Below are 27,934 nucleotides of genomic sequence, written 5' to 3'. Positions count from 1 at the left end.
AGCTGAAGTCTGGCATTCAATATTCTGAAGCCTTATTTTGACTTTTAGACAGAAAAGGCCAAAGGGGATTACCAAATGTCTACATAACAAGAGGACCAAGCAGAAGGCATTGAATTACTTCAAGGTTACCGTGAGGAAATAGATAGCCTGACTTTTATGCCTAGATGGCTACTTTCTATGGCAGATTAATAAGGTGCTGTGAACTTTCTCTGTCTCTGTAATTTGAGGCCATTAGTCCCACGCACAGTATTTTTTAAGGTGAGCTTGCATTAAGAGACCAGGGGTTCCCTGGAAACATGAGTTTTGTTACTGGCAAAGTTTTGTTTCCCTGAAATGGCAGCCAGGGCCTCTGCTCTTTGCAAGGACTGTTTGATATGCATTTGGACTCTGAGGTAAACTTTCCTTCTTTCCCCTATTCCCAACCCAAGCCTATCAATAAAAGATGTGTGACTACATCAGTAAAATGTTTCACACGCTGTGCAGGTCACCGACCACAGTACCTAGTGCAAAAGGAGGGGCTGACATTGCCTTTCTGTACTTTAATTCCTTATGCAATAGTGATGTTGCCTCACAGTTACTGTAGGACCCAGCTCTGCCTCACTTGTATTCATAGGTAACAAGAAAGCAGTGAAAACTCCCAACCATTACCCAGCCTTTCAGCTAATACCTCAGGGGACAGAAGGGTAACTAATTTATTGTTTAAACTATAAAACAGAAGAGGCATTTGGAAAGCTTTCAGTCATGCAGAAATAAATACTAGTTCTTACAATTAACCACTTTTTTTAAATGTACACAACAGCATTAGAAATCAGTTAAATATGTAAAAATATATTTCGGCTACAAAATAGCATACTGAACTTAATCACTATGATTAAAACCAAGCTATTTACTCGCCATGCTAGTTAAATTTCCAGCCAGAATAAAGGTGCATGCAGGTGCCATGTGTAAAGGTAAACTAGTTTCAGACAATGTGCCATTCTGTGTGGGTGCAACCTGGTAGGACACCCTTGCAGGAGGCCAAAAAAGCCTTGAGGGACCTCTAGCAGATGGTGTTTATGAAGCAAGAAGGAGAAAATACCTCAGTAATCCTGGGATTGATTTGGGGTCATACTGCGAAGTCCACCTCTGCTCTGTGCTCCGTGAAGGTTCCTAGACAGCACGTGTAGTGGCTTTTCTGCAAAGGGATCAGAGGGGAAAACAAAATTAAAAAAAATAAAATTGCTTGGCAAAGTAATGGGGTGAAGCCTTTCTGGCACGATTTTGCCCCATCTGCACCCACTTGCTATGTAGGGAAACATACCCTGCAGTGTGGGGGACATCGCAGACCTGTGGTGTTTTAACACACCAAAAAGAAAATGTTGGGAGGGGCACCTCATGCCAGGCTGATGTTGCTCCTGAAAGATGCTAGGAGAGGGCATGGGTTTGCTTTTTAAAATGCTGTTCTGAAGCTGCCCCCCCAGTGAGGAAGAATAGTGCTAAAAAAACCTCGCCAGCACTCCCCATCCCAAACCTCGCTCTCCTCAGCGCTCCCCACAAGCTGCATGCATTTCAGGGCATGGGAAAGTTGTTTTGATGCTCGACCTGTGAGAAAACAGGGCTGAAACTAAGGGTGAGAAAGGAGAAGACGTGACTTACAACCACCTGGGGCCCGTTTGTCCCTTCGATGCTTCTGACTCCAAAATGGCGGCCACAGGGCCCCAAAATGGCGGCCACAGGGCCCCAAAATGGCGGACACAGGGACCCAAAATGGCGGCCATGGGACCCTATAATGGCCTCCCTGAGGCTGCCATAGGGTGTTGCTGCCACGGGGGCTGTGCCCTGGTGCTCCTCACTGCCCTACTGTGGCTTCCTTGCCCCACTATGGCCTCATGGTGTGGGCTGGGATGGTATCCAGCTTCTTTAGGGAGGCACAGCATCACTCACGTGGTATCTGGCAAAGGAAAGCGCACACTTTGCTAAGGGAGTGCTCAGGCTCGCATTGCAAACCTTTACAACTAGTCTTTAAAAGTAGTAACATTACCAACTGTTAAAACCTCTTCCTGGCACCAAAAAAAAGTGGGATTATGAAGGGATAGAGCTGTTTATCAGAGGCTCCCTTGTGGACAGGAGATTCTAACTTAGAACTGACAAGGATGGGGCAATACCTTCTTAACCCACTTCAGCAAAGGTTTGTGGAAGGACATGCACGCAGAAAAAGAGAATAATCTTTTGCATGGAGGACTCGGAGGCCCATGATTAAAACCACTGTGAAGCAACCACAGGGTTGTCCTCAATGTAGTCCATTTCCTTAAATCCACAGGAAATTTGGTGGTACCAAGTCTTGTCAAGAAAAATGTTGTTTCTGCAAGTAAGCTCAGCTGTGTGATGTATGGTTGCAATATCTTGTAAGGCTAGATGTTATCCAGCACAGCCTAGGTTTGCACTTGGGGCTTTTGGTATGCCTCTTTTTGTTGGTATATCTACTTTTCGTTCATCTGCCTAGCCTCTTTTTCCACCCCTCCAGTCAAAAATAATAATAATAAAGTATTTGTTTTTTGACATAACTGATAGCACTGGGAAGGAGTTCTTTCACCATTTTAAAAATGCTGTATGGGAAGGTACAGAGTAGGTGGTGGCAAGGGCGACTTTCCAGCATGGAGATTTATGTGGGACTTATATAGGATTTATATGAGCCTTATGCAGGTCTGTTTTTGGGGGTGCTGAGAACGGCATCGCTCTGCCTGCTTTGGGGAGCAGCAGGGCCTAGGCCAACTAGTGCAATAACAGTGCAACAATCACTAAAGTAAAGCTAACCTGTTTCGCAACAGTCTGAATTACGTTCATGTTCCTTATTAGATTTTGCAAGCACAGTTTATCCCTCATTTCCCTGGGTTACAGGCGCCATCTCTTGGAGTGCTGCTGAACATTTTTTGTTTTTATTTTGAATAGCAAACTTGTCTTGAGATCTTGCTGCCTCTCTCCCCTGACTGCTTTTTCCTCCACTCCTCAAAAACTGAGCTTGTGCTCTGCAGGGCAGAGCTGTGAGCCTGCTTTCAGGCAAGCAGGAAAGCTCTGGGGAGTAAATGCTAGCAGGGAGCCAAAAGGATAATGGTCTTGGAGTACAAACCAGTGAAATTTGGGCTTTTTATTTCTGCCTTAATGCAGAGGGCCCCAGAAGTCCCATCCCAGAGGATGGGCTTGTGACTCTGGCTGACTGAATGTCCAAACACTCAAAGAGAGCAACCCCATGTGTGTGGGTGCTTGATGTGTGATTTAGGTTTTCCTGACTAATGATTTAGAAAATTGGCTCCCACAGCCAGAGCTGGGACCTCCCCCTCCCACCTACAATCTGACCCACCAATCCGACCCCCTCCATCCGCCATGCTCTGCCCCAATGTGACCACACAGAAAGCAAGGTTTGGGTGTCCCCAGGGTGAAGATCCTTTTTTTTTTTTTTTTTTTTTTTTTTTTTAATATCTTTATTATGGCTGCAGTGATGTATCAGCTGGGGAGGATACAAGCTGGATGCTTCCTTCCCCTCCTGGTTCGGGAAACAGCAGCATTTCACATCCTCCAGTGGGACCCCCCGCCTTGTTTTTTGCTGTTCCACACCTAAATCAGCGCACAGGAACCCTGCTTGCATGCACTTTCCAGGTATGCGGTCACCTGCAAGCAGGGCAAAGGAAATGAGACTTGATGAGCCCGGGGCAGGTGACTGCCTTCTGCATGATGTGGGGTAGTGGGAGATGTTGCCCTACCTGTGCAGCGCAATAAAGAGGTGGCGAGTTTGCAGGGCAGCACGTGGAAGCGAAATCAGCTCTCTGATCCACCAGCTGTGTCAGCAGCTCAGGGCTGGCTTCTGGCATAGTCTTCTTCATGCTGTCTCTCAGCCTGCAGTTTGGGGCCAGAGGGGAGAATGTGTCAATGTGGGGTGGGCTTTTGTAGGGACCCGGGTGTTTTCAACCTCCAGACCATGGTGCAGACAATGCACACCTTGCCAAATTCTGACGGCATCATCAGAGGAAATGCTTCCCTGATGCCATGGGAGAAATGAAGCTCGTACAGCCAGGTTTCAAGGACAAAGACTTGGACAAATTTAAATATGAGTTTCTGGGAGCACCAACAAAGGGTGATGAGCTCTTACCTCTTCTTGAAGTCAAGGAAATTCATCTCATTGTACTGTCCACAGAACTGGTTGGCATTTTCCAGGAAGGTGAGCAGCTCTGCTCCCACTTGTTGTCGCTGTGTGGCATAAAAGAAGGGGATTTCTACAACCAGGACTGGAAAAGAGCCTCTGTGGAGGGTTTTGGGGGATGCAGGAGCTGGAGAGGGAGGCAATGTGCAATGACAAGGGAGTTTATGGTGTGTAAAACAGAGGTGTCCCTCCCGGTCACCTTGCTGTCAAGGCAGGCAGAGGCGTCCTTGGCAGAGCAGCACTCCCTGATGACATTTTCAGATGCATCGTACAGTTTGCCAAGGAAGACGTCAGGGACATTGGTGTGCCTCCGTGACAGTTCAAACATGTACCTGAAGTGGGGCAGTGAAAACAAGTTAATATTTAGTATTGGCTGTGCCTGTTGAAGCTGCCAGCTCTTGGATGCAGCAGTGATGTACACCCTACGGTTCCAAGCCCTTCTCATGGCGTGTGGGTCTCTTGGGGCTACCATGAGAAAAATCCTAATAATTAAGTTGTGTAATGACAAGGAGGGTGAAAATACCAGAGATAGTGGGTTCTGGGGTGCTGACCTTCTGGCATGGAGGGCCCCATCGTCACCACACAAGTGCTTGTTGGTCGGCTTCTGCAGCTCAGGCAATTTGGGGGCTGTGGCTGGTTTCAAGGCGGTGATGCAGAAGTAGTTTTGCATAATGTCTTTTCCCGCACAGCAGTCAGCAAACCTTTCATCTTTGGTTGACAGTGCAGCACAGACCTTTGCAGTGTGCTCTGATAACTGTGGAGGGAGGAGCAGAGGGGACTTGGGGCTCAGCATCCTGCTCAGGGAGCCCCCTAGCCCTGGGGAGGGCTCAGGGCTGCCCTACCTTCTTCTGCATGCAGTCCTCAGCTACCGAGTCACAGCACTGGGCAAACACCTCAGATGCGTCCTCTGCCAGAGGAGAAAGGTCCTCAAATGAAGCGCTTGGTATCATCTGGGCAAGCATGGTCAGGTAGCTGGGCAGACACAGCATAGATGGGACATAAGGATTTCAGCTCATCTGTTCCGTAAACTTAAATAGTGACCGTAATCACTTCTAATATTTCTATATTTGCACTTTTTGTCTATCCTACATGCTGTGTGTGTCATCCGTGCATGTAGCACCCAAGCACTCCCACACAGAACAACCAGCCTTGGTCTGTGGAAGTAACCTTCATCTTAGCTGGAATATATCTTGGTGAAAACCAGAAAGGAACCACCATCTGAAATGGGAAAGTGCTCCCCTGCTGACCTGCATTAAAGGCCAGAAAACACCATTTCCCCTTTTTACCTGAACTTCACTTTGTCCTTCCCATATACCGTGAAGCGGGAGCAAGCCCTGTTTGACATCAGCGTGAGTAGGGAGAGGGTTTTTCTTTGCAGTTTCTGCAAGAAGAAGAAGATGTGGCTATAGAGTGGGTGGTAGGGTGGAGATATCCTCCAGGTGCAATGGAAACTTCTCCATCACTGCCTCTCCATAGCAAGGTAAAAAATACTGTGCCTGGTGAGTTGCTGTTTGGTTATGCTGTGAGCAGCCCTGTGATTCAGCCTCCTTTTATTACCTACTGCAAAAAACAACTGTACTACTTCTGCTGAATTTTTGTGCTAATTAGAGCGTCATGAAAATTGTCCTACCAAAACCCAGGTGGATTTCCTAACAGCTTCGCTCATGTCTGGAAATTCAGACTGTATCATTTAACTTCAAATTCCACAAAAATGAGAAGAAGCAAAAGCAGAGGAAAAAGGGAAAATTTAAATCCATCAAGCTTCATGCTGTTGGGCTGGGCATGAGCAAGGCTGAGTTTGAGACACCCATGGCTGTAGGCATCTGTGGGGCAAAGCAGCAAAAGGGCAAAGCAGGCCTGGGGAGCAGACTCACCTCCTTCAGGAAACAGACGGTGGGTGCTGAGGATATACAGCAGGTGGAGACCATGGAGAGGAAGTTCCTGGTGGAGCCCAGGAGCACAGGCAAGGGTGCCTGGCCATAGCTGCTGACGTACTCATACAGGAACCTGTGGCAGAGGTGGACCTCAAACACCCCAGCACCAGGTACTCAGTAGCAGATATGTTTTTGGGGGTGTTATAGCTGTACTGGGGATGTCAGCCTTTCAGGCACCTTCCTGTGCTGCTGGCTTATTACCATTGACCCACCTGATGTCCCTCTCTAACCGCTTTCAGGGGGAAGCAGCCACCTCCATCCTTCATCCATTTTGTAAAATCCTTTCCTTGTGGCATGCCCAAACACAGAATGCACTAAGCTTTTGTTTGGATGCACTGGTAGCTCCATAAAAGGGTTGGCAAAGAGCCATGGCAATGGTTGCTGCTGCCTGGGACAGTGGCATAGGGGCAAGATGGGGAAAGATGTACATAGTGGTGTGAGCTGTAGGGTGTTATCACCTCCTCATCCCTGTGGACGGCAGCAGTCAGTTTGGCTGCAGCAGCACTACAGAGTGCTGCAGTGTTTAATACAGCTTCTTTATGGTCAAGGCACTTTTGCAAAGTGAAATGATGACTCCTGGGAGAGAGCTTGGTGGCCCTAAGTGAAGGAACCTTTATATTCCATCCAAGAAAGTAAAGGATGGGCTTCAGGGTGAACATGAAGAAGCCCTCCAGATTGCTATCATTTTTTTTTGTCATTATCCAGATGTTGACCAGCATGTGTGCACCCTGGCTTGGCATCCCAGCAAGCCTGAGTGCTTCTTCCAGCCTGGCCCAGCCTCCCAGCCCTTACCTGTCGGCAAAGTCCTTGGGGTCCTTCTTGAAGGCCTGGCAGAGTTCCTCGTTGGAGGGCTCGATGTAGTGGGGCAGCTGGCGGGGTGGGTGCTGCAGGGCGGCCAGGCACAGCTTCTGCTCCAGGCCTTGGTGGACACAGCAGGCGGCTGTCCCTGGGTGGGCAGGGAAAGGCGAGTCGGGGCCACAGGACTTGGCCGACAGGGCTGAAGACTGCAGGAAGGGAGAAGGATGCTTGCCTAGGGTTGGAGGCTGTTCCCCCAATTTGATCATGTCCACGGTTTTAGGGACTTACAGAGGGTAGTGGTCAACCTACCCCAGCATCGTAGCAGGAGGGGTCAGCGCCATCGGTGCAGCAGGTCTCTGCCAGCGAGACAATCTCACGCACGAGGTGGCTGATCTCCTCGAAGGTGGCGTTGGAGAACTTCTTGCTGTTCATGATGAGGGTCCTGGGAGCAAAGGCAACAAGAGGATGAACTAAAACTTTCTAAAAAGCCCACATCAACATAAGCCTGATGAAACTCAGTCTAACAAAACCCCATGGAGAGCATCAATGTTAGTCCCACAAGAACCAGCAGCACGTCCTCAAAAACTGTGACTGGTCTCAGCCTGGAGCAGATCTCAGGCTGGGGCTGCCGTGGCCAGGGGGATGTGCACCAGCTCTTACAGTTCCTTGCTATTTGGCCACCTAACTGGTTTTGAGAAGTTCAGTTGTGGAACAAGCTTTTCTCCTGTAGGTAGGCCCATTTAGAGTAATAGGAGCCCTTGTTTGCGGGGAGTGAATAAATGACCAAATAAATCTGCCAGTTTCCAAGCTATTTTTTAATTCTGGCAGGGGGTCTTGGCTTACGTGCTGAATTTGCATGCTGAATTTGGGAGGGTAAATATTGTAGGAGGTACCTACAGGGTTCGGAAGTCGTCCTTCCCCATGGTTTTGAACTCTTGGCATACTTTGTCCCGGACATATGCTCTACCTGTAAATGCAGAAAAAGAAGAGTTTGGGATCAGTTCACTGATTCTGCTTATGTGGGTGCCTCATTCCCATGACCTTTCTCTCTGCAGAAACAAATAAAAAAAACAGCACTGCTCAGTTCCATTGAGCCTACTGTAGGATATAACTCAGATAATTCTCCTTTTGCAGGGGAAAACCATTATTAAGTACTTCATGCTGTTTTGGGGAGCTGAGATGATGTATCTTTTCTTCCCATGTATTTATGCAGAGATGCTCATACCATGTCTGTGTTTTACTCTCATTCTCATTTCCCTTCTTGGCAGTCCTAAATCACACAGGTCTCATCTGAAAACAGAAATCTTGCTTTATTCACTTTAGGGCTGTTCTTTAGCACGCAACAGCTTCTCCTCTCATGTCAGACCTGGCTGTGGTCCCTGATGCTTGGGACTTGCTGCCGCTGCCCAGCCCATTTGGAGGAAGTGGCTCTGTTACCTGGGTTGTGCTGCTGCAGTTTGCATCCAAAACAAGGGGGAGAAGGAGGAACCCTCCCTGTAATTGAGAGAGCTGCAGGAAAATGTCAGGCACACTCGGCCCTTACCCACACGGACATTCCTATATGGCTGAAACAGACAGTGTTGGTTTTTATCTGGGGCTGTGGAGGTCAGGAGCAGGCAGCAGCAAATGCATCCCCAGCCTCTCTTTCATCCCTTGGAAATAATATTGATTTTTTCTTGCAAAAAAAAAAGGCATCACTTAGACTTTGCTACTGTCAGGGTAAACATTGATACTGTGCTGGCCTCTCTGCTGCAATATTGACATGATCTTCCCTGGGGATTTTGAACCAGAAAAGATCCCCCTCACCCCCCTTGGGATCCCAGCCACAGCTACATTCTCCTGCCTACATCTCTCACACTCCTGCCAAATCTCTGTTTTAGCCCGCTTCCCCTTTGCTTTTTCGGCAGTGTGTCAGCCCCGGCCTCCACCAATGCGACACGGGGTCATTTTACCCAAACCACAGGGTTATACACCACTTTATCAGCCAAAGGTCAAATTGCTTCAGTAAGGAGAGAAAAAAAAAAAAAAAAGAAAAAAAAGAAAAAAAAAGGTAAGGGTAATTTTTCAAGGTTGCATTTGTGGGGGGAAGAAGTTTTTGTAAAAAAGTAATTCTGGGGCTTTCAGCATGAAATTAGAGGCCATTTGGGGAGGGATTTGTCTGCTGGTAACCAAGCAAAGCTCAGGGAATAGCAAAGCAAGAGAGAGCTCTGTGGCTACAAGCAGTAGGTACAAATCCTAGCATTTCTGCAGAGAAAAATACATCTCTGAAGCAGATGGAATGAAGGGGGCAGACAGCACTTTGCTGTGGTTGTCTGAGGATTTGTTGCTGTCATTACTGGGGAGATGGTCCCTGGAAGGAAGGGAAACCTGCAGACCGTCCTACCAGGATGAGTATTAGTGTGTCTAGCTGTAGGTGTGTCTTGAAGTCTTGAATTCCTTCTCTTTCTCAGAATCCAGTACTGAAGACATATATATATATATATATATATATATATATATATTTTAGCAGGTCTATGCTTCCCCGCTGAGCAGCAGAGGAAGCAAAATGTTGCTCATTGTGAGCAGAGAGCAAGGTCCTAGACATTCAATTCACCTAGCTCCATAAGGAAAAAAGAGCCAGGGGTGGAAAACCCCACTTTTGAGTTTACTGACATTAATACGCAGGGTGTCATGGACCCTGTCTAGTACAGGGTGACAGCTCCATTGCAGCCACAGCAGTACAAGGATTTCAGGGGTAAGCACTCTTACCTCGGTGTTCGGCGTGGGTTGTGGCAAAAAGCAGCAGCAGGAGGGTGACAGCCACCTTCATGGTGCAGCGTGGCCACGGCAGGGACAGCAATCACTGCCACTGCTCTCCCTCCCCGTGCAAAAAGCAGCAGCGGGAAACCCAAACCAGAATTTATACAGGGCTCCTGAGCATTGCTGGATCAATGATTAATCCTGGCAACAGGGCAGGGGGCAAGCATCCTAGGCTCAGGGTGCCAGCACCTCCAAAATGGGGCTGATTTTAATAATTAACCCAGGGAAAACAGCAGCACATTGCTATGGGAGTCCAGACAGAGAGTTTCTACCCATGACCCATGCAAAAGCAGATGTACGGGGGAAAGTATCCTGTGCATCCTATGAGTGCAAAGCAGTGTGCTCTGAGCCTGATACATGGTCTTTGCAGGTACTTGTGAGGATGGGGATGGCTCTTTTGGGTGGAAACGGGTGATGGTCAGGTGTCAGCCTTAGAGAAGGCAGATAGCAGGCATCGTGGTTGGAAAATGGAGCAAAAGCCAGGGTGTTTTCCCCTGTGAGACACCCCACTGAAGCAAATATGCCAGCTGAAATGTTGTGCAGCACAGTGACAATTTTTTTTAGGTGTGCAGCATAACAACAAACTTAAAACGCTTGGAAAGATTCATTCGTGACCTCTAGAGAGCAGAGCAGTGTTTGGTTAAAAGAAAAATGGATAATATATATATATTTTTGTACAAACACATAGCCTGTTTCTCCTTTGACTATCCCACATGATTCAAGCTGTCACTTGGTGCACTGCTGAATTGCCATCTATTTGATTCTTTTTTAACAAAATCCTGTGTGAATCTGCTATAAACAGCTTCAGGATAATAGCTCATGAACCCCTCCATGTGATGCTTCAAAATTAATCCACTGGTGCAGAGCAGGGCAAACATGGCAGCTCTGCATGGGTCCTGCTGGCTGGGACATGGGTGCTGACAGCCCTAAACTGGCCCCGTTTCTTGTAGGACAGTCACTAACATGCTCATGAGAAGCCAGAAATGAGTCCAGCAAACAATAATAAGCACAGTGGCACATCGCAAAATCAGCATCGAGTCTTAATTTGAGCTGTGTCTGGAGAGAAATGGCTGAGGCACCAGATGTTGCTACTCAGGAGATCACCCAGACCCTTTCCCAGCTAATCCCTAACCAGAGAGAACCCATTTAACAGCAATTTTGTCCATTTATTTCCTTAGAAATGTGCTTTTGACGAAAGGGAACTGGTTGGAAATAACATTTGAAACACCGGGTGAAGCGTTGGGATGAGTTATTCGGTGGCACATTGAGGTGACTCCCTTTGTTTTCTTTCCCTTGGGGCCACTTGGGTAGTGCCTGCCAACTGCTGCCCTATTGCATCGTCACCGGGCGCTATGACTTCACAACCGGCCACCTTCATATCTGTGGGGCAGCTGGAGGGGGGACTCCAGAAAGCATGGAGGCGACGTCGGGCACGTCAGAGTACCAGCGTGGCCGGCAGCCTCAGCGCATCTGTGGCAGGATGAGATTGTCTTCCAGCTACCCCAGGGAGCAGGGCAAAAGCCAGCAGCAGCTGGACACCGGCAGGAGGCGAAGTAAAAGTGTGGGTGATGGAAAGAAGCGCTGATAAACGTGGTGGTTTATCAACGGAGAAGCAGTGGTGGTGGGGCACAGTGGTGAGGCAGGGAACTCACGATGCTCTCTCTGCCCCACAGCTCCCACATCTCCGCTGCAGAAGTCCAGGAGGAAAAGGACGGACCAGTAACTTGGCTCCCTGCAGGTTCCTGTACTCGCAGCTTCCCTGTTCATCGGCCACTACCGTCAGAATGTGACAACCCTGCATCCCCTCCCCAGACAGCCCACTTGCTGCTGCCTGTGCAGTGCAAGCCTGCTAATAAAGTCTTGAAAGCATTCCTGTCTCTTGTCTGGTTGCTAGCGCCGTGCTGCTGGAAAGGGGCTGTGGGGTGGTGGGGAGAGGGGCAAAGGGGACACGGCAGAGTTGGGGGGTGAGAGCTACTGGGGAGAGGGTCCTGGGGTGTGCTGAGCCCCTGAAACTTGACGGGAAGCAAGGCACAGAGGAAGGTGGTGCTGAGCCAGGAGGAAGCAGTCCAGAGGTCTGCGCCCATCCCTGTGCATGGGCATGTGGTGCTGGCTTGTCCCAAAGGTGCTTCTGTGTTGTACCAGGACAAAGGAAGGCACGACTGTGGTCTGAGCTGCAATGAGGGGAGCAGGAGGGGTTGGGATGACCATTTCTGTCCTTTCTGGCCCCAAACAACATCGCTGCAGAGCAGCCGGGCTGCATTCCCAAGTCTGGCACAGACCCTGATGGTCTCAGCAGTGTTTAAGTTGTTACATCTTTAATTTTAAAGGAACCTCTTTAAAAATACACGCTTGAGGACTTGTACAAAGTGCAGGAGAAGGAGGAAAAATAATAACGAAACAAACAGAAAACTGAAGATTGAGGCCGGAGCCTCAACCTGCCGCGGGCGGTTCATCCCTTGGGTACCGAGGGATGCCGAGGGCGATGCTGCCAGCGCCCCTTTGTGAGCAGACAGTGGGAGCAGCCCCCGCCCACCACCCCTGGCAACGGGGGGGTTGTTATAAAGGGCCCCCCTTCCCCAGAACCTGTCCTCACCACCAGCAGCGGGTCAGTGCCGGGGGGCCGAGCGGGCGCGGGGATGGCGCGGCACCGGCAGGGCCATGGCAGGCGGTACGGGGGGAGCGGCCAGGGCAGGGTACCCCCCAGCCGCAGGAACAGGAAAAATCGGAGGTTTTCCAACAAGCCGCTGAGCAAGAAGAAAGGTGAGGCTGAAAGGACCGTTAAAAGGTGGGTAGGGGCCTGCGGAATTGTAATCATGCGCTTAATGCTCCCCGCTCTGTTGCCTTGGCAGGGTACGTGCGTGTCTGTGCCACCTACTACTACTGGAAAAAGAGATGAACGTGCCCCCACCTGCCTCTCCATCGCCGTGCTCTGCCGGGGGAAGCAAGACCAAGCCCCAGAGCATCCCAGGAACAAGACCAGCCGCAACGCCAAGAGCAGCATCACCCGCAGGCCCGCGCCCAGCCTCGGCGGCAGCATGGGCATGGAAAAGCTCCCAATAAACCCCCCAGGACGCAGCCAGGGTGTGATGGCGTTTGGGGTGGGGGATAGGGGATGCGACCGAGGGGATGAGGGGACGTGCAGCAAACCACGCAAGGTTTCCCAGCCAAGCTGGGCTCAGAGCACTCTATGCCATGTCTCCATTGCGGATGGGGGGCCAGAAGGGAAAAAAAAATAAAAAATCTAATTTTCGGATTAAATCGCCTTTCCCCCAGCACCCATGCCCCAGGGGAGACCCTGTCCCAGCAATTCTACCCCAGCCTCTGCTTTTGCCTGGGGAGACAAAACAAACAAACAAACAAACAAAACAAACAAACAAACAAAGAAATGAATCAGGGGGTTGGGGTGGCAAAGCCAGTCCTAAAACCAGCCCCATGGTTTTGAGGGCTTGGAGGTGATGCTCTGTGATGCTTTTATTTTATTATTATTATTTTTTACTCTTTCTGCTTTTGGGTGGGCTTTTATTTTGATCATTTCTTGTCTTTTTTATTTTTTAACTTCTACTTAATTCCTCTTGTCTTTTTTTTTTTTTTTTACCTCTACTTAATCTTTTTCCTTTCCTTCCCTTTCCTTTCCTGTTCCACTTTTATCTTTTTACTTTTTTTCTTTTTGTTTTTTCTTTTTGTTTTTCCCTTTTTTTTTTTTTTTAGTTTCTTTTATTCATACCACAGCTGCACAGCTGTGGGCACTTTACAGCTGAGTGGGGACCTGATGAGCAAAGACCCACAGCTGGAGTGGGTGGTGCTGGGGGATGGTAGGGGGGACACTTGGGGCACCCTGTGTGTAGGCTTTAAATACAGAAAAATGCAGATTAATTAGCTATGTAAAAAACAGCACATTTATTAATTTTACAGGCAGTGCCCGATGCACAGTGGCACTGGCCCTGAACCCAGCTGCACTTTGTCAGAGCCATGTGCTGTGCTCCAAGGTTGAGCCACGCTCTCACCTCTTGGGGCTCCTGGCTGGGCTCAGGGTGATGCTGCTTGGGCTTGGTGGGGCTCTGGGCTCATTTGGCCGGGTTTGGGACTCGGGCACAGGACTGAGCTGGGTGAGCTTGGAAATGGAGCCTGAGCCCTGCATTTTGGGGGCTTGTGAAGAGGCCCAGCATGCTACTATTGAGGCTTGAAAACAGGGACCCTGTGCTGGGGTTCCAAAGCAAGATGGAGATGCAAATGAGCCGAGGCAGAAGTGAGTGGGAAGTGAACCAAAGATCTCCAGCAGGGCTGGAGATGTCTGCTATCTAAAGGTGTAGATTTCTGCAAGCTGGAGGCACAATATGTTAAGGTTCTGGGCTAATAAATCAATAAATACAAACTGAATCAGTCAATGCCTATACAATGCACGACTATGGCACTGAAGATTAATATTCAAGATATGACAGTGACTGACTTAAGACCTTGTCTAAAGTCCAAACTGTTTGAACAAGTACAGGCTGTAGCTTTGTGGAGCTGGAAGGATCCAGGGCTCCCTGGATGCCTGTGCTCCCTGCAGTGTCCTACCTGCTCAGTAAAGCAACAGCACAAAGCAGTGGTGAGCTGCATCCACAAACAGCCCCAGCTGCAGGAGAAACCAACCCCAGGTGGGTGGAGGTCCGTCATCCAGCTCCAGCAGCCCCACAGGATGTGCCCTGACACCCATGGCCAAACACTGCTGCTAACCTTAAACCAGGAGCTACCAACCACCACCGTGAGCTGTGCCTCATGATCCACCTGCAGGAGCTGAAAGAATCTATGCCAAAACCAGTGTGTGAAGAGAGTGGTGAGAAAAGCCCAGCCCCGCGCAGCAGGGGCTGTGCTGGGGACACCTCTGGGGCCATGGGGACGCAAATTGGGTGGTGGGGGACCCAGAGCCCAGCGCACCCCAAGGGGTGGCTGCCCTGGCCCCGCACCACAGCCCTGGGGACGTGCTGGTGCCAGCCTGCAGCTGGGCAACACATCATGTGCACCAGGCGAGCGCCTGGCAGCTGAGGGGCAGCAGCGTCACACACACAGCTGGGAGGGTGCAGGGAGGGTGCAGGGAGGGACAGGGGAGCAGCAGCACCCTGCGTCTCCTGCAGGGAGAGAAAGGTGCTGAGAGTCTATGTACAACTTGGGATCAAAGCCTCCAACTTTAACCTCAGCTCCAACTTCACACCTGAGCTGTAGGCAGTCAGTAACGAGCAGGGGACCTGCAAACAGACACTTAAACATGTTAAAGAAACAACAGGTTAAGAAAAAGGAAACAACGAGGCATTTAATTCAACCCTTGGGAGCACCAGGGCCTCCTGCACAAAGGCCTGCTCCTCCTCTGGGGGACTGAGGCAGCCAATGCAAAATCAACTTCATTATCTAGTACACTTTGAGAAAGCTTTTCTCCAAGTGTTCTTGAGCTTCCATTTTTTTTCAGACACTTCATGTTCTTGTTCTGGGTAGGCATGGTAAAGCTGTGGTGTGCGTGTGTGACTTATAGGACTTGCTTTAGGAAGACAGTGTTGAACTTACTTTATTTGGGGGCAAACAGCTTTCCTGAAAAGATGCAAGATCAGTTGTGTGCAAGCCAAGTCCTGAGTTCATATTTAGTAAGAGCAGAAACTGTATTTTCAGTGATGTGGTAGGTTGGGTAGCTGGGCAGAGAGAATTACTTTTCTCTTACTAATTAATGACTTAAATTTTGTCATATGTGGTATAACTGTGAAAACATTTGAATTTATTACTTCCATTTCACAGGGTTATTAAAGCCCAAGTTATTCGTACTACTTTATAGCATAGGAGGCATTGACATTTGTCAGTAATTCTAAAGCTAGTTTTAACAGGAATTGTCCTCAGCATCTTCTGTTAATTAGACAGTGCATGTTAAAGTGTCTGCTACAGACTGAAGCGTTTTTATGGTTTAATGCTGACTTGAAGTGAGGTTTATAGTGCCTTTTTTCTTGAGGAAAGTTTTTGTTAGTAGGATTCCCTGGTTAATTTCTTCACTGGAGTCCTTTAACCCTGGCTAGAGTTACTCATTCAGCAGTACTGTTAGTGTGACTTGTTTAGTTTGTTTTGTGCTGACAAGGCTTAACTGGAAAAGGCTGTGTTATGCCATGCAGGTGTATCCTGGAAAGTTCAGTGTATCTTCTGGGTTTGGGCCTTTGCAAGAGGTACTGCCTTTTCCAGAAGCTTCAATCCGCTATTTTCCTGACCTGCTTCTCTCTGTTGCTGTCCTACTGCACTTCGGTCATGTGCAACTAAAACTTCTTGTCAGTCCCACTTCTGGATGCTGAGGTAATTCTGCCTTTAATTCCAAAGGAAAAATCTGCTTACATTCACAATACTATGTGCTTTGAGTGTCTGCTTGGTTGTTTTATCACACAGTTGTGTGGACGTTCTTTAGCAGCATGTACTGTGAGATGTGATGAGGTGCTGCATGAGGATTTTAATTTATTTTCACTCAAAATAGTGAACACATTTCCTTAAAGGATTCCTGTAATTAGACACTTGATAGTTCTTTCAGTGACTGGGTATAGCAGACCTGTGTAGTTCACACACTAGATAACTCCCAAGCTTTTCTGCCTCTTGTGAGGCTGAGTTTATAGGAGCTCTGATGGCATTAAGAGGCCTTAAGTGGCCTGAGAAGCCTCACCTGGTGCCTTTACTCACTAGTTCTGCCTGTTGGCTAGGAGCACCATTTGATCTTGGGTTTAAACGGCTCCCTGGAGATTGCCTGAGCTCTGTCATGGTTGTGTATATGCCCGGTTCTTTATCTGACAGTTTTCTAGATGAAAAACAGACAGTTTTTTTTTTTTTTTTTCCTCTGTGAAAAGCCCAGAAGCTGCCCCATGTTGGATAAGAACCAGTTTCAGCTGGCACCAGAAGAGTCCTGCTGCTGGCCAAGGTCACAAGCGATGAGCAATGCTGGTTGCACTTCTGTGAGAGCAGATTTAAGAACAGAAATAGTGCAGAACAGCAGGTGGCAGAGAGGAGTAAGAAAATGTAGAGAGAAACAACACTGCAGATACCAAGGTTGGTAAAGGAGGGGAAAAGGTGCTCCAGTTGCTTGGAGGAGAAGTTCCCATGCAGCTCATGGAGAGCCCCAAGGTGGAGCAGGTCCCTGTCCTTATCTTAATGCTCGAGCCACTTTTCGTTTTATCTTCTTCCCCTGTCCTTCTGAGGAGGGTGAGTGAGTGGTGTGGAGTTTACCTGTCCAGCAGGCTGAAACCACCACAGGAGGCAGTCTGTGTGAATTATCTAAGCACTTTGGTTTGGGAGCGTCTTCGCTGGCAGAGCCCTGGGAGATGCAAGTATGGTTATTCAGTCATCTAATTTAGTTTCTTTATCAGATACACTTAAATACAGATTCACTATATTGACAACTTAAAACTAAGGTAGCATGTGTAATATATGCAGTGGGCTTTCTATTACCCTTGTGTGCAGGTAAGAAGTCCTAAATTTGGCTTTATACATCACATGTTATGCAGAGCTTGTTCCTAGAATGATGGTAAAGCTTTCCACACTGCTCTAGGCAAATGGGAACAGATGCTGATGCAGAAGCATGTCAGAACACAAATACTGGTTTCAGCAATGGCCTCTACACAGCTGATATTAAAGCTTCTTACCCTTGACCAGATATACTTCAGGTCACTTGCTTCTAACCATCTGTTTAGAATGAATACTTGCGAAATAGGTGGATAATGCAGGCAGCACTAGTTAGAAATGGTTCTTAGACACAGTGTGGTTATCCTCATACAACAATAAACTGCAATTTTTGAGGTCCTGTACAGAGCCAATCCACTGAAACTTATGGGTTAATGTTACATTATGGGATGATTCTTTTTTATGTTAATTTTAACTTTATTTGCAATGTACTGCTTTTCAGACAGGCTGAAGCTCAGAGCATGAGTACATCTTTGGCTTGCCAAGCAGAGGAGCTGGAAAATAGATCAAAACGGCTAAGAGCTACTTCAGCTTTTTTGTAGGTAGGACTTGTCTTGTGCTTTGCTATCAGTGACACTTTGCTTTTGTTTCTAAGCCCCTGTATGAATTTTTGCTCTTGAGTTTACTTTGTACTTTGTTTCTGAGTTACTGCAGAGCTGTGCTCAAGCCCATCCTATACTAGGAATGTGGATCTTGTTTGATTGAGAGTGCTTGGAAATGTAATTAAGCAGTTCTGGTTCCTTGATTGGATTTAGTGGTCTTTATGTGTTATAGAGGACATTTAGGATATATATATATATGGGTTTTTGGAATCCCTTCAGGAATTAAGATTAAAAAATGAAACACTGATAATGTGTCTGATAATCAGAGTGCTATTGAAGTATTTCTGTTAAGCAGCTGTCCTTGTCACAACTCTGTTAGCAGGCAGTAGCCTTTCATGTGGCAGTTTGCTTCTGGTAAGAGCAGTCAAAGGAACAACATTCTTTCTAATATAAATACTTGTAATCATGAGGGGCAGGATAGCTAAAAGTGAGAGGTTGCTCACGATGGTAGAGAGGGGAATGGATAGTCTATAGAGAATATATTCTGGAGAGTCTTGGTGCTCCTGATGTAGTGCTCTTCAGTCACCATGTGACCTCATTCTGCTTTACAAGAATGGTTTCAAATGAGTTGAAATTGCAGACAGCAGACACCCAGATGATCAGCTTCCTATGTCAGTGACTGCTTTACAGTAATGTGTAGCTTTTCAGACTGCTCAGGTAAATATATTTTTGTTTCAGTTTCAACAGTTAAGGTTACTGCAGAAAACTTGCTTGGGAGCATTTCTGACAGGAGTGTAATAAACTCAACGTTTTGGTTGATAGCTTAATAGGTTTTTCCTTTTCTTTGAAGCGCTCAAGGCAACAATGAAATACTGTTAATGCTCTACTTAAAAACTTCTTAGGAAGATAAATGGTGTCATGATATTTCTTTTCCTACTGTGTTCTCCCACTTGTTCCAGTAGCAGGCTCATGCCAACATGATGACTGTCTAGCAGCTTTTCATGCTTGTCTACATGCATCTAGTTATTAGCTGTATGTCTTGTGAAGTGACTTAAGTGACATGAGTTCCAGAGCAAGCGATTGCTGCACACCTTTCAAGTTTTGTTGGTCATGAAGTGTGTTCCAGGTAAGGACAAATAGCCACATTATTCCTGATGTAGCCAGAAATTGTAGCTACCCCAGAAGTACAGAAAACATTCAGGGAGTTGGAGGATAAAAGGTGAATTCAAGACAGTTTCCCAGTAGTTTAGAGACACTGTGCTTGATCTGTCTTCTTCTCCATTGTGCTTGTCACCTTTTCCTTTAAGGTTTTAATGCACTTAGAAACACTTCAGTGTCTCTTTAGTTAATTGAGTGAGTTGTGATAGCTACAGTTTGCTGCCCTGAACTTAGCTGTTAAATCCTAGTATCACAGGGCTTGCACTAGCCTACAATAATAGGATAAGGCATTATCTTTAGTAGAAATGTAATTGCCCATGAGGGCTGCCAGCTGAGAACACTGCTTGCTTAAAAAACTAACAACTTATTATATAGGACTGACTGAGGCAGTTATTGAAATATAGAGCATTTAAAAAGCTAATGTTTCTTGGGAATGTGTTGTTTGGTATGTAGATGAAATCCAAGCCTGTTTTCCCCTCTGTGCGGATATGCATTTACAAGAGTAACTCCAGGTATATTAACCACTTAACTTTTTCCTCTAATGACCCAGCAGTAGCAGGTTCCTGAGGCCTGACTAAGAAATGAGTTGTGTGGTATAAGAAGAAAGATTAAGCAACATCCATACTGCATAAGCCTCTTTCTCTACTATTTGGTAAGGCCACAAAAGAATTGAATCTGCATCCCTGCAGAAACAAGCTCACAAACTCTTCTTAAGTAGTCAATGGACATGTGTCTGCTGGTCACTGGTCAGACTGCATCGCTGATGTTCAGTTGCCGTTACCATTTTGACCACCAGATGTCTGCACTGAACTTAACAATGTAATGTAGCCTCAGGGAATAACATCTCCGGAAATAGGAGGAGAGTTAAGTGGCAGAGAAGGGAAGGAAAATGCAAACAGGTTGGGAAGGGCTTTCTCCCAGGCCTTGGGTGCCCTTAAGGCAGGGATGATTTTCAGGGCTTTCTTGTCGTTTTCTTGTTACGCAGCCCAGGGCTAGGTTCACGTGATCTCCCGGTGCTATAGTGAGTAGGTCTCACTGTGCAAAGTGGGATGAGAAAAGGTCCTTAGGATTGCAATAAAAGTGTGACATCAGTCTTATGGGGTTATGGCTATTTAATCCATAGTTGACAACATGTCTCTAGTTCACGGTGGTCCAGGGCAGAAGGGAGGGGTGTGTTGAAGATATTTGCATTTGATGTTTCATTTTGTTAAGGAAGAATTTGGACTGAAGCAAAGGCTTGCTGTGATAGATTTCTTCTTACCTCAAACTGATGCTTTCTATTTACTTTTAGTGAAAAGGAAGCAGGCCTTCTCAGACACTTTTGCACAGCCAACAGAAGACAGCCCTAAGATGTTTCAGCACTGGTGTGAGCCCTGCTGCTCCATCTACTTCACCAGCTCTTGTTATAGACACCAGTCCTGTGTTTACCATGCACCTGCTGAAATACGAAGCTGCACAGAATTGTAAGGATCAAGGTGAAACTAATTTTTACTACAAAGGGAATATGAAACGAGATGGGTAATAGGCAGATGACAATCTTGTAGCAGCCAAGGTCGTGCTGTTGTCTAAGCTGATTAATTTCTGTATTATTTTAGAACTGAAGTATAACAGTAATTTGTATTTAGGCTGTGGAATAGTTGTTTATTACTGTGTAATGAGATTTGTAGTACTTCATGCTGTAGTGTGGGAGCCTAGTCTAGTGTGATAGCAGAAGTATTGATAGATAAGGCATGTAATGTAGTGTGCGGTTGAGGGCTGGTAACAAAAGGATCACAGGATGACACTGGAGACCCTAGGTCTATCAACAAGTCATGAATGGTCAAAGTAATGAAAACCTGGGAGCAAACAATTTTAGGAGGTTATCAGAGATCCAATAAAAGCTATGTAGTATGTACCATTTTAGTGTTTTTACGTGTAAACTTTGATGTGGTGAAGACAAATGAAGAGTGAGATGCCTTATGTCCTCTGGCAGACAGAAAAGGGGGAAGATGGGAAGAAGGGGGAACCTTTTTTGCCAAAGGGTTTGACAGCTTGGAATAACTTATTTCCCAGTTAAAGTCAATAACCTTAGAACGAACAGGTGTATTTGAAGGTAAGCACAACAGCGGAGGGGTAGAAAGAAAGATGCTTCTGGAAAGCTGTTAGTGTCCTCAGAATTCTCCGGATTAAGAGGAAAGATGATGACCTGTACTGCAGGCAGTGTGATGTGGGCTCTGTGGCCTTAATTGAGACCTCTCAGAGTCAGCAGTGTCCCAGAGAAATCCCAATGACCCTCTCTGTGGTGACTGGCACAAAGACAACCCTGAAGAAGCAGCTATTCTCTGTAAGCTTTCTTTCTAGTCAAAAGTATTCTGTGAAAGTTGCTGGCAAAAAGCCTGTTTTATGTTGTAAACATAAGCCTTTTAATGGGAGATGTTCACAGCTTACTCAATTTTCTGTTCGGATAATCTGTAGGAGTTTGATGTTTAGTGTAGAATTGGAATGTTTAAAATGTCACGTAGCCCTATCCTTTTCAGTGAGTAGAAAAGATTTTTGTCACAAGTGCAGCTTGACGGTTGTTTTTCTGCCTAATTTATTTTAAGAACAGAAGTAAGAAGGTACTGTAGGCAGCACAAAAGATTGATACAGTTCAATCTGCAAGATTCAAGAGTTTGCAGGCTATAGGTCATCCATCAAATATTTTTATCCTTTTATCCTTATCCTCTTGCGTTTCAGGTGTCTGAGGTGTGTTCCTGAGAACCTGACTGTGATGGAGACCTTGGAGTTTTACCTGGAAAGACCTATGTTTCTCAGCATAGAGTAGCAGGTGAACGTCAAGCCTTTTCTTAGTTAATAAATCTCTTCTCACTTGTAGAAATCAAAGGTCTAAAGAAATGTTTAGGAGTGGCAAGCATTCTGAATTTGTAATTTATTTTTAGCTTTGGTTCAACAGAGCTGTTCTCATAGTTGTCTCAGAATCTCAGGAATAAAATGGCATTAGTACTGCAATGTGGCTGTCCACTGAAAATGACTGATGGGATTCTGACAGCAGGTGTGGGAGCTTCATTTCATAGCAAAAAGTGAAACTGCCTTTTCTTGGAACGCTACCTAATGAGAGCTATTTTTGTACGCAGTGAAAATAGTGTGGTGATGGAAAAGCACACTACTTTGTGGTGTTTGCTGAAGAAAACTAGAGTGAACCATTGCTTTTTTAATGACTAGCCTTAAAACTGCTCAGAGCAGAGGTGTTAATCAAGTCTCTAAACTCAAGCAAGTCTAAGACAAAGCAGTACCCTATGGGATTTAGTATTGACTGAGTAATTTTTTTTGAGCTAAATTAATAAAAATGTGAAGTCCAACTTGATTTTCAATTGATGCATATGCCCAGGTGGCTATAGTCTTTATGAAACCTTTGGTGTCATTTTTCAGACATCTGTAGCCTTAATGCTTCTTTCCTGATGATGGACACTATGATGAATCTTAATGATGCCTAGTATGTCCCAAGGAGCATAGATTCCTTTGAAGGCATTGTGAACCTCTGATATAACTTGAGCGCTTCAGGTGGAATAACAGGTGGGATCAAGGCAGTGTATGCTGCCGTGTGGTTTTATGTCAATAAACTTCTGTCCGTGTGGTACTCAGGCAGGAGATATGGAAGGCAGCTCTGTTGCACTTCAGTGCTATGTCTTATACATAGTTTTCTTTTCGACCTTGAAGGAAGTAAATCAAACATATATCAAATCACATCTATACTAGGTTGCTGTTGAGAGTCAAGCTGAAAAATATACCTTAAGCAGGTATTTGTATTAGTTACCTATTCAATTATGTTAGCAGATTGAGATTTATTCTTTTTCATGTCTTCAACTACCAACTACTCCCAAGTTTTTTCATGGAACTGTATATCTGAAACATTTTTCTTCTTACAGATGAAAGTCCAGTGTTCTTAGAAGACATTGTAGTATTGGCTTCAAAACCTGTCTGCTTATTGCAATCTACAAAGTCAAGACAATTTAATTAAAAGGTAAGTTGTGCTTTTGTTTGTGGGTGTTCTTTTTTCTTCATACTAAAAGTGCTTGCTGCTTTCACAACAGAAAGCCAAGATTCTCACTGGGTCTTGGACACAGTCGTGTACTGTGCATGTGGTCATTGTGTTTCTGTCATTCATTAAATTTTTTTTTGAATCTTTGCAGTTAACATAGTGCCTTCTTTCCATGTGGGAACTTTTATTTATTCAAAGTAATTGATAAAATGCTGGGCTTGTATGGTGGATGTTGCTTAATTATCTCAGTACTATATTGCCCAACTTTAAACCTGACCAGCTATGTTAATACTTCAGTTAATTGCTCCCATGTCACATAAAAGTGGTTCCACTGACACTTGGATGCTTTGAGTAAACATTTGATGTGGGTTGTTCCAGAAACGGTGTTTTTTTCAGAAATATGCACGCTGACTGGTAGCTTTTTGTAATTTGTCTTCAGTTGTTGCAGAAACCAAGTACTATTGGACTGTTTCTGTTATAATTCTATTAGCAAAATTTGGTTGACAATTGCAGCCAGCTCCACATGGCCATCATTTTTCAATAACTGGTAGTCCACATCATAGAAGTGAAGTGTAGTAAGACTCGAGTTTTAGCCCTACAAAGTTAGTGATGGCAGATAATCTTTAAGGTCTCTTTGAATCCAAGCCATGGTATGATTGTGGTGTATGTGTAGTGTGGGAGCCCAATAAGGAAAAGATGAGTAAATGTTTTTGCAAGATCTTTTCCCACAATACAGAGGGGGGAAATGGCTATGGTCATCTTGTTGGGGGTAACTTCACAGGGTTGAGGTCTGCTTCTTAACACACTTGTGAGACCCTGGCAGTAGCAGTGTCCCTTCAACTACAATTTAGCACATGAAAGATACTATGAATAGACACTTGTAACTACAGTACTTATAAAAGCTCTAGAAAATCAAAGCTGAATCCACTGGAAAACAGGTGTTAGTAGATGTCCTTGGAAGGGATTTTTGGTTTCTTGCAAAAATGCAGCATAAATAAAAATATGGTACTTGTTGAAAATCTTGTTTTGCTCCTTGGTGCTGCTTACTAATAAGATTTGGAAGGGTGGATTTGGAAGTGCAGTTTTTTATCCTACACTTTCGTTTTTGGAGCATGAAAAAATTGTTCCTTAGAAGCTGAGCTTAGAGGATGAATGTCTTATATAGTATGGGCAGCCTGAGCACCTAATAGTTGTGGTGGTTTTATTTTTGGCTGTAGACTACTCAGCAGCTATTAAGTGCTTTGACTACAAAAATATTTATTTAGGAAAAAAAAAATGGCTTCATGGGTCTCAGTGTTTGTGCTGATGGAAATCTGCTAGAAAGCATATTCAACTACATCCTGTACTGCTCAACACCCCTGAAATAACACCACCTACAGAATAATAAAGTATCAGGGAAAACCTGCTCAGTGGATTGCCAGACTTATGACATGCCAATGAAATGAGTTACCAGGACTTGAGCAGAACGAACTGTGAATTACTTGCTGAAAGATGTTGTCAAAGGGTTTTTCTTGTCATAACAATATCTTGCTAAAATGTTGTTTCTGTGAACAAGCTTCCAATAACAAATAGAGTGGGGAAGTGAATGTCCTGAAGCTACATAATAAGCTGAGTGTTCCATCTGGATGGTGTTATGAAATAACAGAGAGCAAGGTACCAACATGTTATAAAGGGATGTTTTTGCTCAAATATCTGTATATACTTGGAAATTTTTGAATTTTCTCAGTGCCAAGTAGAACTGCTTGGAAAAAGATGGGTCAGGTTGCTAGTCAATATGGGGAAAGACCTCTGATGGGAGAGTGTCCAGGTATGCTGTGAGCTCTTCGACACTGAAGGTGTTGTCTCCCTGCATAGGCAGCATGTTCTGCGTTGAAGTAGACTGAGCTGTGCTTACTATGGGAATGTATTTTGGTACCTGCAAAATACCAGAGTCAGTGACAATCTTAAAGTCCTCTCAAAATTAGTGATGACCTGGCTGGTAAGCAGGTGGTGAGAGGCAGCACTGGCTGTGCTTGCTCTGTACTCAGCCCAGCCATCCTTGACATCTGTAGTCTCCTTAAGACCGCTGTCATTGCCCCTCCTGGTGAAGACAAACTGCTTTAAATTAATGCTTAAGGCAAAACTGGGAGTAATTAGGGTAGAAATCTTGTTTACATTGCTTTTCACAGCAGAGACAAAGCATTCTGTGACCTTAGGAAGTCAATGAGAATTCTTTTGTCTTGAGGCATCTGGAGAGGCTAAAGCTTTTGAGCTTAATTTTTATTGTTTTGGGAGCTTGAAAGTACAAAGTAAACTAACTTGTGCTGCTTTTCTTCAGCCTTAAGAAGGCTGAATAATACAAGTATATTTAGAGGGAGGGTATGCTTAATGATTTCTTTTAAATTCAGTTAGTTGCAGACAGAAAAACACCATTCACATTCAGACAGCATTGAATCAGTGCGCTGACAGAAACTGGGACAGTACTGGTATTTGAGGTATTACAACTTGCACGATCGAGTCCTGATGTCAGTAACATCTAATATGCTAAGAACTTCATATTTTCTGATATGCCAAAGATGTTCTCTTTGATACATATATGTGTGTGTGTGTGTGTGTGTGTAGTGGGGGGCTTTTTTTGGGTCACTGCTCTGTGTTGCTGTCTGATGGTTTGTGGTTGACAGCAGGGCAATGTGTCTTTGCAGGATGAGAGAATTTTCTGCTGGAGAACAGCCTGTGACTGCGAGACCCCCAGTGCTGATCTCTTCTGCTGCTCAGAGTGTGACAGTCACGTCACCAGCCAGTGGCTCGACCAAATGGGGCACAAGCTCTACCACAGTGGGGACAACTGGACCTACAGCTGTCACCAGTGCTGTTGCCTGGTATGGGTAAAGTGTTTTGGAGGGGAGCAAGAATAATGATTGTTGTTTTTAGCAAAATGTACTTGGCAGCAGGTCGTTTGCTCTCTCTTCACCTGCTTTTCAGACTAAGAATGATACTAAAGCATTTATAGCACATGCGCCAAATGACACACCACCAGTTTTCTTCCTACTGCTGAATAAGTAGGTCTAATGACCGAAGAGAAAAGCTTGACAAAAGCTTGGAAACCTTGACACTATATTAACTTTTTTTTTTTTTTTTTTTTTTTAAGTGTTTGTCCACTTCTGACATCATTTATAAGGTCATCTGATCTTTAAATGATTTTTAAAGATTCTATCACATGTGATGGATTTTGATAGAAGAGTTTCAGTTTTTAATTACAACAGCTAGTACACCTGCCTTATCAAAACAGACAGGGCAATTTTCTTTTTTAATTCAGCAAAAGTTGGAAAAATGGAGTGCCAGTGCCATGTGGTGAATTAGAAAAGGAAAAAAAAAAAAAAAAAAAGGAATAAAGAAAACCCAAATTACTAGACAAACATACAAAATTAATAACATTTATTTTCTCATTAAGTACTGTAGATTATCTCCCTACAGCTTTCATTTTTGCACTGATATACTAATTAGTGCAGCAGTGAACTTCATTAAAATTAGCAGTTTTCATTTATAGCTGTCTGTATAACATTGTTTTTAAATGTGATATTAATCAAGAGGTGTCTGAGCATCAGGAAACAAATTACATGCAAAGCTAAGTTACTGTTAAGAGATAATTATATGTAATATAGAGCATTGTGTAAGTATTGTGTTTTGTATTCTCCTAAGATGATTTTAATGTTGGCAAAAGAACAGCAAGAAACATTTGCAGACAGCAGCAATGACATCTGTCATTATTAAATATGATGGGTTTTACAAAAGATGCTAAGTTTGTAGTCAGCACTTCTTTGCCTAATTTTATGATTAGGTTAACAGACACACAGAACTAAAAGACACTGATACAGTAAATCAGTGCTATATCTAAGGTTAGGTGCAGTGTAGATGTATAGATGTTATCAACATCTGAAGTGCTTACAAAGTTGCCTACTGCAAGTTTAGTTTAGTTTATGCTCAGATCCTACAGCAATGACTGTTTTTTTTTACTTTTTTTTTTTTTAAAGTTCCACTAAGTGGAAGATAACACATATTGCAGGTATTGTTCTAACAACTCTTTTAGCAGTCGACAGTAAAATACCTTTTGACTGTTTCTAGTTAGATCCATGTTCAGTGCTTCTCAAACATGCTAACTAAGATCTATTTGCATTGTTAATTTCCTATTTAAACAGTTGCTGTGATTGCACAGAGATTTCTGTGTGACCATGCCCCATATGGGCATAAGTCTGCAAGGCCATCACTGCAGAACTTGTAGTGGATTTGTACATTGTTACGGAAAGTTATTGTAAACCAGTATTTAATGCTGTCTTCAAAAACCCCAGAGAACTCAATTTCTCTTCCTATAATAATAGTGTTGTTTTTAGTCAAGAAACAAGCAAATGATACTCTGCTACATTTAGAAAACTTCGTTTCACTATTCAAATACGTAGTTACATGATCAACCAGGCTGAGAAGCTGATCCTTAAAATCTATTTCAATTCTGGCAAAATAATTTTTTTCCATTTGACAGGAAGCAAAGTTAGCTAATAAATGGAAATGTATTCCATCAATGTGTTGAGCTTTGTTTCAATTTTTACAGGAAGGAGAAGTGGACTGTTGGCCTGTTCTGTGCCCCAATCTAAACTTTAAGTACGCAGCCATGTCAGAAGGAGAGTGCTGTCCCTGCTGCATCAGTGACCCCTGCCTGGCTGACAACATCACCTATGACATCAGGAAAACCTGTCTAGATGGCTCTGGAATTACAAGACTTAGTGGCGCTATATGGACTGTGGTGGGATCTCCTTGTACAACCCGCAAACACAAAGTACGATGGACAAGGTTGAATGGTAATGGAAATGTTGGTTGCTACATAAAAACAGAGTCATTTTCTGCCCTTGGAATCTCATATTCAGATTGCTACAAAGTGAATCAGACCTGAGGGCAGAAAAAGTAGCATACCAAAACAATTATGTGGTCTGCAGGGTGGAAACAGAACAATCTGTGCTTGTTTTCTTAAAAATGTTGATCACAGCTACGTAATATCCTAGCACAACTTACAGACGTTCTGTTGGCGAGC

General features: G+C 44.9%; 1 protein-coding gene across 1 annotated transcript; it reads right to left on the bottom strand.

Moving 5' to 3' along the window:
- Positions 1–3,591: 3,591 nt before the first annotated feature.
- On the bottom strand, positions 3,592–9,715 carry GC (GC vitamin D binding protein; the record flags this gene model as incomplete). The annotated part of the gene is made up of 12 exons (XM_084286034.1): positions 3,592–3,645; positions 3,738–3,870; positions 4,124–4,221; positions 4,374–4,506; positions 4,726–4,928; positions 5,017–5,146; positions 5,461–5,555; positions 6,049–6,181; positions 6,901–7,112; positions 7,216–7,348; positions 7,804–7,873; positions 9,655–9,715. 12 exons carry the CDS (start codon positions 9,713–9,715, stop codon positions 3,592–3,594), a joined length of 1,455 nt encoding a protein of 484 aa, XP_084142160.1.
- Positions 9,716–27,934: the final 18,219 nt, after the last annotated feature.

Source organism: Netta rufina (genome assembly GCF_964035555.1).
Source record: "Netta rufina genome assembly, chromosome: 4".
Classification (NCBI taxonomy): domain Eukaryota; kingdom Metazoa; phylum Chordata; class Aves; order Anseriformes; family Anatidae; genus Netta; species Netta rufina.
Note: the sequence above shows the minus strand (reverse complement) of the source record. Positions and strands in the feature narration are given on the sequence as shown.